General features: G+C 49.9%; 1 protein-coding gene across 1 annotated transcript; it reads left to right on the top strand.

The window, feature by feature from the left end:
- The first annotated feature begins 414 nt into the window (after positions 1-414).
- Positions 415-12,376, top strand: HBEGF (heparin binding EGF like growth factor). Its single transcript, XM_005900187.3, has 6 exons — positions 415-752; positions 950-1,123; positions 3,977-4,154; positions 9,439-9,594; positions 10,415-10,505; positions 10,919-12,376. Exons 1-5 carry the CDS (start codon positions 707-709, stop codon positions 10,485-10,487), a joined length of 627 nt encoding a protein of 208 aa, XP_005900249.2. The 5' UTR covers positions 415-706; the 3' UTR covers positions 10,488-10,505; positions 10,919-12,376.
- Positions 12,377-12,644: the final 268 nt, after the last annotated feature.

Here is a 12,644-nt window from a genome sequence, read left to right as displayed (position 1 = left end):
AGAAGCAGGTTTCTGAAACTCAGAAGAAGACATGGGCGGAGATCTCTGGTTTAGAGCACGGATAACCGAAGAGACCAGGCCTGGAAGAGAAGAAAGAACGAGGGGTGTCCAAGGGCGAAGCGCAGCTCAGCGGTCACAAGGTTGCAGCGGCGGACCAGCATTTGGGGAAAGGTAGGAACTGGTCCCCGCCACCTGCCGGTCAGCAGCCCTACCCACAGTCAGGCCGCGGCTGCACTGGCCTAGTCCCAAAATATGTGAGCGCCGCCCCTTTCTCCCGCCCCCTTTCCCCGCCGCGCCCGCGGGGTCGGGGGCTGAGCGGTCGGCGCCTGGAGCCCGGCCGGCATCCCAGAGCGGGAGGCGGGAGGGGGCCGCGGGGGGCGGGGCGGAGCCTCGGCGCCTCCCGGAGCCTTATTCCAGGCTGCACGCCGAGGAGTGCTCAGTCGACCCAGGGAGCTGCGCGCGGCAAGCAGCTGGCTCTCTTGCTTGAGGCACTAGGGCTCGGGCGGTCGGACAGACGGAGTGAATAGAGAGACGCCCAGCGGCCGCGAGCTCCGCGCAAATCCCAGGCAGGCTTGCACCCAGAGGCCGGCAGCCGACCGTGCCCGCCGGGATCTCCAGAGCTTCTCCCGCCCGTCTCCCGTGCCAGCGTCCGGTGGTCGCCGCCCCCCAAAGTGATTGCTGCCTCGCCTCCGCCGAGTCCGGGACCATGAAGCTGCTGCCGTCGGTGGTGCTGAAGCTCTTTCTTGCTGCAGGTAAGCGGGCTGCCGCCGCTCCCGGAGGTCTGGGGGGATGGGGACTCTGCTGGGGGCACGGGGGAAGATCGCTGCAGCGTCCCCGGCGCGAGCCACTTGGTGGGGCCCGTGCTCCCTGGCTTGCGGGAGCCGGCCGCGGTGCATGGCGACTGGGGTCTGGGCTGGGGGTCTGAGGCGGCCTCGCCCCTTACCCGCAGTGCTTTCGGCGTTGGTGACTGGCGAGAGCCTGGAGCGGCTTCGGAGAGGCCTGGCTGCTGGAACCAGCAATCTGGACACCCCTACTCAATCTACGGACCAGCTGCTGCCCGCGGGAGGTGGCCAAGGCCGGGAAGTCCTGGACTTGGAAGAGGCAAACCTGGACCTTTTCAGAGGTGCGTGTGGGGGCTGCCCATCTTCGGACCCTGGTGGTCAGTTGAAGTATCATAGGATCTGGCATTTATGCCGATTGGGCACAGTTGTGGTTTGGAGCTTTTCAAGAGAGGACTTCAAGGAAAAGCCTCTTGGCCTGACAAGCTCCCTGGGGGATCCTAGAACGTAGGTCCTGTTATCTTTTTTGTCCTCGGGTCTCACATGCCACATTGCTGCCCTTCTGCATACTTGGGGGCAAATTGAGACAGGCAAGGTGCTTGGGTTTTGTGTGTTCTTCTCTGAGGTAAGCTAGGTGACAGGAACAAGGACTGGTTGAGATGCTTTCCCTAGAGTTTCTATATAAAAATGTGCACAAGATCTAATTTCCACATTAATTGACTATTATGTATAAAATCACAGATGTGGAGGTGCTAGGCACATACCACGTGTGCAGGATTAGTCTCCTGCATCCACCTGTCTCCAGGTTGGGGAAACAGTGGGGAATGAGGAACACTTGGTCCTGCCAGGTGAGGCCGGCACCTCTTGGGGAGGCTGTGAATGGCGAGCACTGGGACCCTAGAGAGCTGTTTTGATATGCTGGGTGTCCACAAATCCTTCACAAGCCTGGATACTTCCTGACCACTTGGAGGCCCTGAGAGGGGCTCCAGAGGAGGAAGGGCCAGGTGGGATCCTTCAACCAGCAAAGGTGCTGTGGCCAAGTACATACAAGTGCAGGGCAGAGTCCAGAGCCTCCAGTATCACCTGTTTCCCTGCCCCCAGTCACCTGCAGAGATTCTTGAGGGTGGAGCAGGGACTGAGCTCTGGAGCCCCGGAATGACTATATTTGGTTGGAAAGATACCCACCTGTTCTAACTCTGCCTGCTTCTCTGCCACTCTTCTTCTTCCTTACCCAGGGATTACCTTAGGTGCTGTCCACTCCAAAGCTGAGGCTGGGCTCTCACCTTCCATCCTTTCACAGTAGCCCTCCAGGGGGCGGGGATCACCCCTGGCCTGAACAACCTGGATTCTCCTGGCCCTCTCCTAGGAAGGGCAGAGCTGGGCTGTGACTCACTCTCCACCCACACAGCTGCTCCTCATACCTCGCAGACCTGACTCACTGCTCCCTCTCCCCAGCAGGAGCCTGACTGTCACCCTGTCACTCTCTCCCTCCCTTTTCTGATTGGCTCGTTTCTCCTGCCTCAGTTTCACCACAACTGTGGTCACTAATTTCCTCTGAGCATCTGCTTCTTCTGAGTTCTGAAGGGGCCTGGGTCTGCACGGTAGGAACAGGGGACTATGGGACTATTGGCACCTGTCTCTTCTCTTTTCTCAGGTTTGCTGGGCAAAGACTATTTTTCAAGTCTAGGGATCCTGTCACCTGAAATAAGTAACTGTTACCATTTACTAAGTGTCTTCGGTGTTCTAGTCACTTAACATGTTATTGTGAATTAATTAATCCTGCTGCAACCCTCTGAAATAGGAACGCCTGTTCACTTTTTACCAAGAACCTCAGGGTTCAGAGAGATTAAGGGACTTGCCCAGGATCACATGGCTGTAATTCGAGCACCATTCTGCTGACTTCAGAGCCCATTCATTGTCTGGTTCCTGGCTCAGCATCCCAAGTGCTCTGGGCTTGTGTGGAGGAGGACACTGCTGGGGTGTATGAGGCAGCTTAGTGTGTTGGGGAAGAGCACTGGATATGGAGTCCAGAGACCACATTTCAGATCCCAACCTGCATGACCTTGGTCAAGTCAGTACCTTTTGGGACCTCAGGTTTTTCATCTGAAAATGGAAAGCCATATATTTTGAAGTAAATTCTACTTTCAGAATCCTAAGCCTTCAATCTAATAATGTATGATGCTCACCCTTCTGCCAGACATGTGCCTATAGCCATAGACAGCAGGCACCTTTTCTTCTGCTGGGACAGGGAAGGGAAGACTGGCGTCAGACCCCTGGGCTGATGGGCATAGCCCAAGGTCAGTCCCAGCTGGATGTCTGTGTGAGATTGTTTTTCTCCTTTGAAGCATGGAAAGAATGGAGAGAGCCATCATTGTTCTAGTTCCTTTTGATAGTTCTTTGCTCTCCGTCTTTCTGCCTCTTGGGCACCCCATCCTAGAAAGCAATAAACAGGACATCTGGGGATAAATGTAAATGGGCCTTCGAGAAGTAGTGAACTGCAAAGAGCACCGAGCAGGGTAAATATTTTGCTTGATGTCAAAAAAGCAAGGCTCTTTGAAATTAGCACAATATTATAAATCAATTATAGATCAATAATATTTTTAAAATTAAAATTAAAAAAATTTTTTTAAGTTAAGAAGCAAGTGTCTGACCAAGGATGGCCTGCTTGCTGTCCCTGAGCTGGGTTCTGGTCTGGGCTTATGGTACCCTGGTGCTACAGGGTACCCCAGAGGGTACCGCCTGGGCATTATTATTATTTTAGAAACCTCTTTCCTCTAAAATACCCTCCAAGTGCCTTCTCCAGAAGCAGTTTTTATCTCTGACACTGTCTTCCTGTAAGTGGGTCACTGAGTGCAACATCAGGAAATGAGGCTGATTTAAGGCCAAAATAGAACCAAGTGGGTATGGGGGAGTAGGAGCTGAGTATAGACAGGGGTAGGAGTGAGGTCGGTAGAATTGCCCAATCAGCTGCAATTACTCTACTGAAGCTAGCATTCTTAGAATGAGATTCTTAAAATGAGGTTGTGAAATACCTTCGTTGGGACCCCCCACCAGCCTCTACTTCCTCTACCACTTTTGGGTGGTCTGCCCAGACTGACTTTAGGTAGAATCAAAGTGTCCTTCCAAACACTGTGCTGTTCTGATTTTTTTTTCCCTTGAGGGAGTCAAAGACTTAACAGGGTACTTTTCTACTGCAGCTGCTTTCTCCTCCAAGCCACAAGCTCTGGCCACACCAAGCAAGGAGGAGCGTGGGAAAAGAAAGAAGAAAGGCAAGGGGTTAGGGAAGAAGAGAAACCCATGTCTTCGGAGATACAAGGACTTCTGCATCCACGGAGAATGCAAATACGTGAAGGAGCTCCGGGTTCCAACCTGCATGTAAGTGTCCCTTCCCTGTGGCTGTTATCAGCTCGGTCTGTCAGCCTAGTGGCTGTTCGTCCATTATCACTGTTCCTTGAATTCATAAATCCACTCAGTTTCTTCTCACCCTCTGGGAGGAAGTTGGGAGGAGGGGAAATATTTTTAGTCAGCGGAAGGGGCTCCCCCCAACATAGGATGCAATTTCCTGTGGCGTGGGTTTGTGACGCTCTTTCATCTTTGGGGGCATTTCCTGCTTGTTCAGAAATGAGCATGTGACTAGGAGAGCTGACACCTGAAGGCAGGTTCTTCATCTCTGCCTCATGCTCTACTCCAGATGGGAGAAGCAAGTAGGAAACACGGCAGAGTGGGGCTCCTGGGCGGAGTGCAGCTCCCGTGGCCTCCTTTCCTAAGTCCTGCAGGCAGGTACGAGGTGCCTTTGGACGTGTGCTGTGCAGGTGTGCTCAGACAAATGTGCATGTGAGTGAGCAGATGTGGGTTAATTGTAAGGCATGGCAGGATTGTACAGAAAGCAATCATTGTGGGAGCAGGGAGAAACCCTTCTTCCTCACCCCAGCGAGGGCCAGGATGTGGGGGACGTGGTGGGTATTGACCTTTGGCCATGAGGGTGGGAGAACACTTCCTTTGTGCAGGATTAACGGAAAATAGAACCCATCTCAGTAGGCATCAGCCCCCGGTCAGACGGCACCACCCCTTCCCTGGGCAGGGGTGTGGGTGGAGGGGCCATGGGTTCCCCAGCTACTTTGCTAGGCTGAGCCCAGCAAACGGCTGCCTTGGCAGTCCCTCAGGGATGACGACACTGCCATGCTCTGTGGCAGGCATAATGTCACCACTGTACCCAAGACCCACACCCACATCAGGCTGCAATCATGCCCTCTCTTCTTTCGGGCTGGAGTTTCTATGGGGAGGCAGCCTCTGTGACCTGGGAGACTCTGGGCAGATCAGGAAACTACTGTGTGCACACTGCCTCCCAGCGTGGCAGGAAGGCTTGGCTGCCTGGCACTTCTGCTTCTGTGATTGGTACAGATCCTTTGATTTTTTTTTTTTTTTTTTTTAAAGCTTCCTTTTGCCATCTGGTCTCATATAGCAGAGTTGCCCTGTATTTGGCAGTAGGATCCATCACCCCTCTCCATGTCCACAGTCACTTGTGGGTCGTCTCCTTTAATATCTGTATCAGGAACTTGGTGTTGGATGGGGGTGCTTAAGAGTAACCTAAACAGTTCCCATATTATTCTTCCAGAGGTCTGGGGACAGGGCAGGGAATGTTTGTCTTAAATTTGTAAAATGGCCTCATTAACACAGGGTGGAGGCAGTCACTCTGAGGGTTGTCAAGATGGATTCAGGCCAGGAATCTGTCTGGGCTGAACTGGCCAGGGCACTGGTGGGTGGACTTCCATTGCTCAGCTGAGAACCCTTGTAAGGCTGCTTTCCTGCACACCTGGGCTCGACCGACCACCTAAGCCCAAAGAACCTAGGTAATGGTGTCCAGGGCCAAGGTGCCCCTAGGGATGGTGATGAAGACTGTGATGATGCCTTCTCTCCTTTTTCCTGGAGCTTAACAGTTTACATTTAATATGAATTGAGCCCAACAGGTATATGTTGACTACCCACTTGGTGCCAGTTATTCTAGGGGATGGGAAAATATAGCCCTGTATTCTCAAAAACACTCTGCTGGTTAGGCAGGGCTTACTGTCTCTACTTGAAAGATAAGGAAACTGGAGCCCGGAAGTAGGAAATGATTTGGTTTGAGATCAGCAGCTAAATAAAGTGGGTGGAAATAGGACAGGCACTCAGGTGCCTAACTTCCAGTCCAACATGCTTTTCATGCCCCCAGGCTGCACTAGGTGTTGGCTTGCTTCCTTCTTCCCCGTCTGTTCTTACAGAGTTGGAGCACAGTTTTATAGAGAGCAGCTATTATACTAGAGGTCTCTTAAGGCTTTTACTAGTTGAAGAACATGTTGAAGTCTGATGTGACTACTTTGTCTGCTTCCAAGGCAAGATTTTCAAGGGGCTGGATTCTGTGTCTGGTTTTTCTGCCTCCTGCCTCCAGCCCTTGGTACTCAGGGCAGCAGACAGCAAAAAGACATAGAGCTCCTGGTTTGGGAGAATGTGACATCTGGGCACCTAAATCTGGGGCCCTTTGTGGCTCCTTCTAGCCTCCAGACCCAGCAACCGCCAGCTAGGGTGTGTCCAGGCTGCCGTGGTAAGCTTGAGGCTGGCCAGCTTCCTAAACCAGCCCTCCACAGCCATCATCCACAGGAAAACCCTTTTGTGTCACCAGCCAAAAGTTACCCTCAAAGAGCAGTTTCCTGGGGCTCCTGACGAGCTGCTGACCCAGAAATTGACTGCAAAATTTCCTGTGGCTGGAGGAAGCCTAGGGACAGTTAGCCTGAGGAGGACTCAGGGCTGAAAGAGGGCTCTACTTGGCCTCGCTGCCCAGTTGCCAAGAAGCAATAGCGAGCCCCCCTCCCCTTGACTCTGACTCTGGTACCCCTTTCCTAAGGATATGGGCAGTATCCTCTGGAATCTGATTAACTCCCACACAAGTGGGATTTGGCCTTTATTCAGTGCTTTTATCCATATTATCTCATTTGATCTTCATAAAGCTCTAGTGAGGTAGGCACTTATTATTCCTGTCTTTCACATGAGAAAATCAAAGCTTGGAAACGTGACCCTCCCTTGCTCCAGATCACCTGGCTAGAAATAGTAGCAGAGCCAGTCTGGAACTCATATATGCAGAGTCCCCTCTGCCAAATGGTGCCCCTCCACCTCCTGGGATAGGCATGGAGAAATCCAACTTGGAAGATGTCTCTGGACTCTAGAGGGTTCTGTTATAATACACGTTCTGAAACGGGCCACAGACTTGGGTAGGAGGAACACGTCCCAGTTTGATGGGTCGCCGGCTCTGGGCAAGAGACACGATCTTGTCACCACCCTGGGATGCTTGGAATGCCCCTTCCCTGGGGGAGCCAGGAGTTGTCTACAAAGGGAGGAGGAGGTGGGTAATATTAGGATGTTTACATTATTATCCTTTTGACTCAGGGTGGCGGAGGGGGTGGAGGGATTATGTAACTGAATTGCGGGACTCTGAGACCAAGCTTTATTTCTATCATCTGAGTAAGTACCTGTGGGGTTTGAATGATGGGCTTGAAGTGAAAAACAGACTCAACTTCAGCTCCCCTCCCCCCAGGAAAGCACAGTCTCTGAAGTCAGCCAGATTACTGGGTTGAATCCTTACTCGACTCTACCACTTACACGCTGTGTAGTCTTCGGCAGGTTATCTAACAGAAGTCCAACCTCTGTCCCTTCATCTTTAAAATGGAGATAGTAACTCCTACTTCAGAGGGATATTTTTAAGAAGAAGTGATCCTTGTAAAGCCATTAGCACAGTACTTGGCTCATAGTAAACCTATAATGTGTGCTATTAATTATTATTTATTTATCATTCAAGATACTAATAATTAAGAAATCAGAGTCAGACAACCCCCAAAAATCCATCAAGCCCATCAGATATGTGTTTCCTTGGGGTAACAGTGTTCAGAATGGAAAGAATTATGAATTTGGAATTTGGCCCTTCTGCTCTCTAGTTTTGAAACATTTGGCAAATTCTTTACTCTCCTCTGACCTTGATCTTAGTCTTTCAATATGTAAAAGAGGCTATCGCTGCCTACCAGGGTGTTGTCTTAGTTAAGCTAGTTGATAAGAATAGTGTCTTGTAAAGTGTGGTGCACAGGTGATGTTCCAGGGTGCTCCTGAGAGCATCCTGTATGTCCCGGCAGGAAGAGGGGTCATTGTCTTGCCCACCTGGGTCGATGGGACAGTTGTATGGAGAGGCTGGGCACAGAACTGTGTGCTGTGCTGTGGGCCTGACCTACCTTTATCTTGCAATGAGATGGTTCTCAAAACGTGCAGGAGATGGGAGAGAAAGAGGTGCTGGGCAGGATGGCAGGGGCAGCCTGCCCTTGGGCCTGCGTCGGTCTGTTCCTTGGAACTTGCCTGCTACCCTTCCACAGGAAAAAGAGGTGCTTTGCTCTGAGGAACCAGGTGCCTCACCTTCTCCCCAGAGGATGTGCAGTTCAGAATAAAGGGCCCCCAACTTCTTGGTGCTTCCTTTTGCAGCAAATGGCCTAAAGGCCATGGGCAGACAGGGCCACCACATCCCTGACTAGGCATTCGTGGATGCGAGTGAGCAGCATGCTGAGTTCAGCGTCAGACAGTCTGCATCTGTGTTTCTGCCCTGCTGTGTGACCATGGGGAAAATTTCTCTGCCTTTCTGTGACATGGGCTCCTACCTACATCAAAGGATCTGTGGGCTGCTCAGATAAAGAAAGGGACGTGAATGTGCCTGATCAACAGTGGGCATTTCTCAGTCTTCCCAAGAGCTTTCAGGAAAAGTTTTGTGTTAGAAGAGGCTGTTGCCTGTGATTTCTTTCTTTTTCTTTTTGGCCATGCCCTGTTGCAAGGATCCTAGTTCCCTGACCAGGGATCAAATCTGCCTTGGAAGCACAGAGTCTTAACCATTGGACCTCCAGGGAAGCTCCTGATTTATTTCTTGAGTGAAAAAAGCCGAGGGGGTTGTTTCTGATGATCTAAAATGCGCTGGCAGGACAACTGGGCAAGATGTTTTTCTTGCTTTGTTGCTTTGTCTTGGGATGATAGCTGGATGTTCAGAGGTCAAAGGCCAGAATTCAGCTTTCAAGTTGGGCCTTGCACCCAGGGGGAGCTGGGAGTTAAATGAAGGAAACTTGAGAAAAATGACTCCTGGCAAAGGAACAAGACCTATTAATAGGCTGGGCAGTGGCAGAGAGGGACTGGCTGCTGGGAGCATCGGTGGGGAAGGCTGGGTTTATTTCTGGGTCAGAGTGATGAGGGGCCTCACTAGAGAGAGTGATACTGAATCCCCTCAGTTCAACCCATGTGCCTAAGTCCTCAGAACTGACTGAAACAACATCTTTACACACATGTAGTTAATCATCCACACGTGGAACCTATCTAGCCAAAACCTGCAGTCCTTTCTTTTTTCCTGCCTGGAGCAGGATTCTGGGGCCAGAAAACCAAAGGGAATGAAGAAGGGGAGGGCTTGGAGTGAAGGAGGAAGGCCACAGAGCCTTTAGAGGGGCTTCCAAAGAGCCTTGTACTAGAGAAGAATAGAGGAGCAACAGGGATCACAGAGACAGAGAGGCTGAAGCTGTGAGGAGTGGAGTTTGGCTTATGTAGGCAGCCCATCATCAGGAGTGAAACCAGACCACTAACTTTGTCTCTGCTTTGTTCTGTTTTGGACCAGCTGCCACCCAGGTTATCACGGAGAGAGGTGCCATGGGCTGAGCCTTCCGGTGAAAAATCGCTTATATACGTACGATCACACAACCATCCTGGTTGTGGTGGCTGTGGTGCTATCATCCGTCTGTCTGCTGGTCATCATGGGGCTTCTCATGTTTTGGTGAGTGTTACAGGCTGTTTCTGAAAATCACTTCTATTTCTCCTTCGTTAGGATCTTTTATCTGATGGTCACATGAGCCCTCCAAACCTCCAACCCCACCTCCTACTCCCCCTACCCTCTGCCAAATCCTGGGCTAAGAGCCTGACTGACATTCCTGGGTATGGGCCCTCCAAGAGCCTGGCTTCTTTGGTATGACGTATGTCCAGTGTCTAGAGCCCAGGGCCAAAGTCACCAGGTCATAGGAGGTCCTGTTCTAGCAGGCTCTGCAGCCCTCCCATGAAGCCACATCTTCACACAGTTCTTTTTCCTGACTCTATTTTCTGTTGGCATCAGGATGTGATTTGGTCAACAGAGCATGAATGGTGCTATTGGTATATTTTTCTAAATCTGAGGCATCCGGACCTCAGGCCACACTTCTGATCCTGCTTCTGTTCTAGATCGGAGGGACCTATTAATCACTCTGTGCCCATTTATAAGCAGTGCAGCTCATCTGTTGTGAGACCTGGATCTAATTACCTGTCTAAGAGCTGTAATCTTCCAGGGATTGTAATCTCTGTTCCCCTACTTCATAAGCATGTTGTGAGGATTGTATAAATTAGATGAAAACTCTTGGCAAATTGTGGCCTGCAATTAAGAGACGGGCATCCTTTGGATATGGGCATTTGAACCTTTGGGCAGAGGTCTGTTGACCCACCATGTCCTCTGGGTTTTTCCAAGTGTGAAGAGAACCACTGCGCCAGAATCTTTTAGGAGGGCCAGCTCTGGAACCCACACCCTGTTACAGCAGGCAGAACTTGCTCACAAAACTTACCTTCCTCAGGTACCACAGAAGAGGAGGTTATGACGTGGAAAATGAAGAGAAAGTGAAGTTGGGCATGACTACGTCCCACTGAGAGGAACCTGCGCTCAAGGTAATGGTCCATCCTTTGCCCCATGGTACCATCACCGCCTTTCCTGGATCTAGGAAGAGATCCAAGCATGCTGGATTCTTCTTTCTAGGCATTTTTCTCTTGACCTGGAAGTTAGGGGGCAGGCTTCCATGGAGTCAGGGACCCATTGCGGAATTATTTTCAAAAAGGTTGTCAGTGCTGCATCTCTACTTAGGGTGAAAGTTGCCAGAGAGATACCCAAGAGAGATGCCTGAGAAGACAGCTTCTCCCATCCTCTTCTCCTCTCCTTCCCACCCCTTCCCAGAAGATCTCTCCACTTCTTTTTGTTGTAGTTGTTTGTTTTTAGATTTTCCACTTCTTAAAGCTGGACCTAGGAGACTCTTAAGACCTCTTAAGCTGGATCCAGCTTTAAATACCTTCTTCTTGTACTTTAGGAATCAGCTGGGGACTGCTACCTCTGAGAAGATACAAGTTGATCACAGATTCTACAGAGGGGAAGGACTTCACAACTAGCCATGAAGATTCCTTCATCCCCAGTTGCCATCTAGATTGGGCCTCCCATAATTGCTTTGCCAAAATACCAGAGCTTTCAAGTGCCAAACAGAATATGTCCAGTGGGATCTGGGTCAGAAGAAAGCAAAAGTGAGGGACCTTCGTGTCCTGATTCTCCTGCACCAAGCCCTACTTACCCCCATACGTTTGTTTGAACACTTCTCTTCTGGATTAAAAATGCCAGTTAAATTCCATATGCTCCAGGATCTTTGACTGAAAAAACAGAAGGAGAGGAAGAAAGAAAGATTTGGGGACTGGAAGAAAGTAATAAAGATCGAGAAGCCATGTACTCAAGTCACCACCAAGGGATCTGCCATTTGGACCCTCCAGCGCTGGATTTGATGGGTTAACTGTGAAATACCATAGACCTGAGAACTCTGAATTTTGGGACTTCTACCCAGATGGAAAAATAACAACTATTTTTGTTTGTTTGTTTGTAAAATGCCTCTTAAATTATATATTTATTTTATTCTATGTATGTTAATTTATTTAGTTTTTAACAATCTAACAATTTTTCAAGTGCCTAGACTGTTACTTTGGCAATTTCCTGGCCCTCCACCCCACATCCCCCACCATCTGGCTCAACATTTGACTCTTCTGCTGCAAACATGAGATGGCTCTGTGACCCATCTGTAGTCATCCATTGTCTGTCCACATTTCTGAAGATCTTCCATGATCAGAGTGCCACAGGGGGAGTTCTGTATGGTCAGGATGTAGGAATTAACTTTGTCAGATCCACTCTGTGAGTTGGACTGCAGTCTTGCCTAGGCGATTGTGTCTACTGTTTGTGTTTTGAAAGCCCGCGGTGCTGATGTCAAGATGTAACAGATATCAGTGTTATCCTGTGTCCTCTCCCTGCCCAATCCCAGAAGAGGTTGGGCTTCCATGCCTCCAGCTTTCCTGGCCCCTCACTCTCTGTGGGCCCAGGTCCACAGAGTGGGAACTCACTGTCCCTTGTGTCAAGACATTTCTCTTACTCCTGCCGTTCTTCTGGTGCTACTCCATACAGGGGTCAATGCAGCAGGGGATAACCTAGAGAAGGTATTTGCAAAGAAAAAGGCTGAGGAGGAACAGGAGACATTGGAGCTGACTGTTCTTAGTAATTGATAACCTACCAATTGCTACAGAGAAGGATGGAGGTGGGGAGGGCTTTTGTGTAATCCCACCCACCTCACCCAAACTACAAAGGTATGCTGTCATGGTCCCTTCTGGAAGTTTCTGGTGCCATTTCTGAACTGTTACAAACCTGTATTTCCAAACTTGTATTTCTAAAACTGTATTTCCAAACTTGGTTCATGTTTATACTTTGCAATTCAAATAAAGATAACCCTTACTCTGTAGTCTTCTGTGTGCTTGTTTTAACTGGGAAGTGGTTTAATGTAGGTATTTTCTAAGCCCTGACTCTCTGTTGGGCTCTACATCAAGTCTGTTTATACTATCTCAGTATCCCCAACAATCCTGTGTAGGAGCTACTGTTGTCCCATTTTTCCAGAATCAGAAACTGAGGCTTGGAAAGTCTATGTAACTTGCCTGAGGATACCTAGTTGGTAAGTGACAGAGCTGCAACTGGTAATCTGACTTTTATTATTTGTCTTAATACTTACATGA

Source organism: Bos mutus, chromosome 7 (assembly GCF_027580195.1).
Source record: "Bos mutus isolate GX-2022 chromosome 7, NWIPB_WYAK_1.1, whole genome shotgun sequence".
NCBI classification, from domain to species: domain Eukaryota; kingdom Metazoa; phylum Chordata; class Mammalia; order Artiodactyla; family Bovidae; genus Bos; species Bos mutus.
This window is presented reverse-complemented; position numbering and strand designations above follow the sequence as displayed.

What these genes read in the sequence shown, in the direction of transcription:
- HBEGF (XM_005900187.3), top strand. Translation starts at nt 707, where the DNA reads ATGAAGCTGCTGCCGTCGGTGGTGCTGAAGCTCTTTCTTGCTGCAG. An exon ending in AAACCTGGACCTTTTCAGAG is followed by an intron (nt 1,124 to 3,976) that starts GTGCGTGTGGGG and finishes TTTCTACTGCAG; the next exon opens with CTGCTTTCTCCTCCAAGCCA. An exon ending in CTCCGGGTTCCAACCTGCAT is followed by an intron (nt 4,155 to 9,438) that starts GTAAGTGTCCCT and finishes GTTTTGGACCAG; the next exon opens with CTGCCACCCAGGTTATCACG.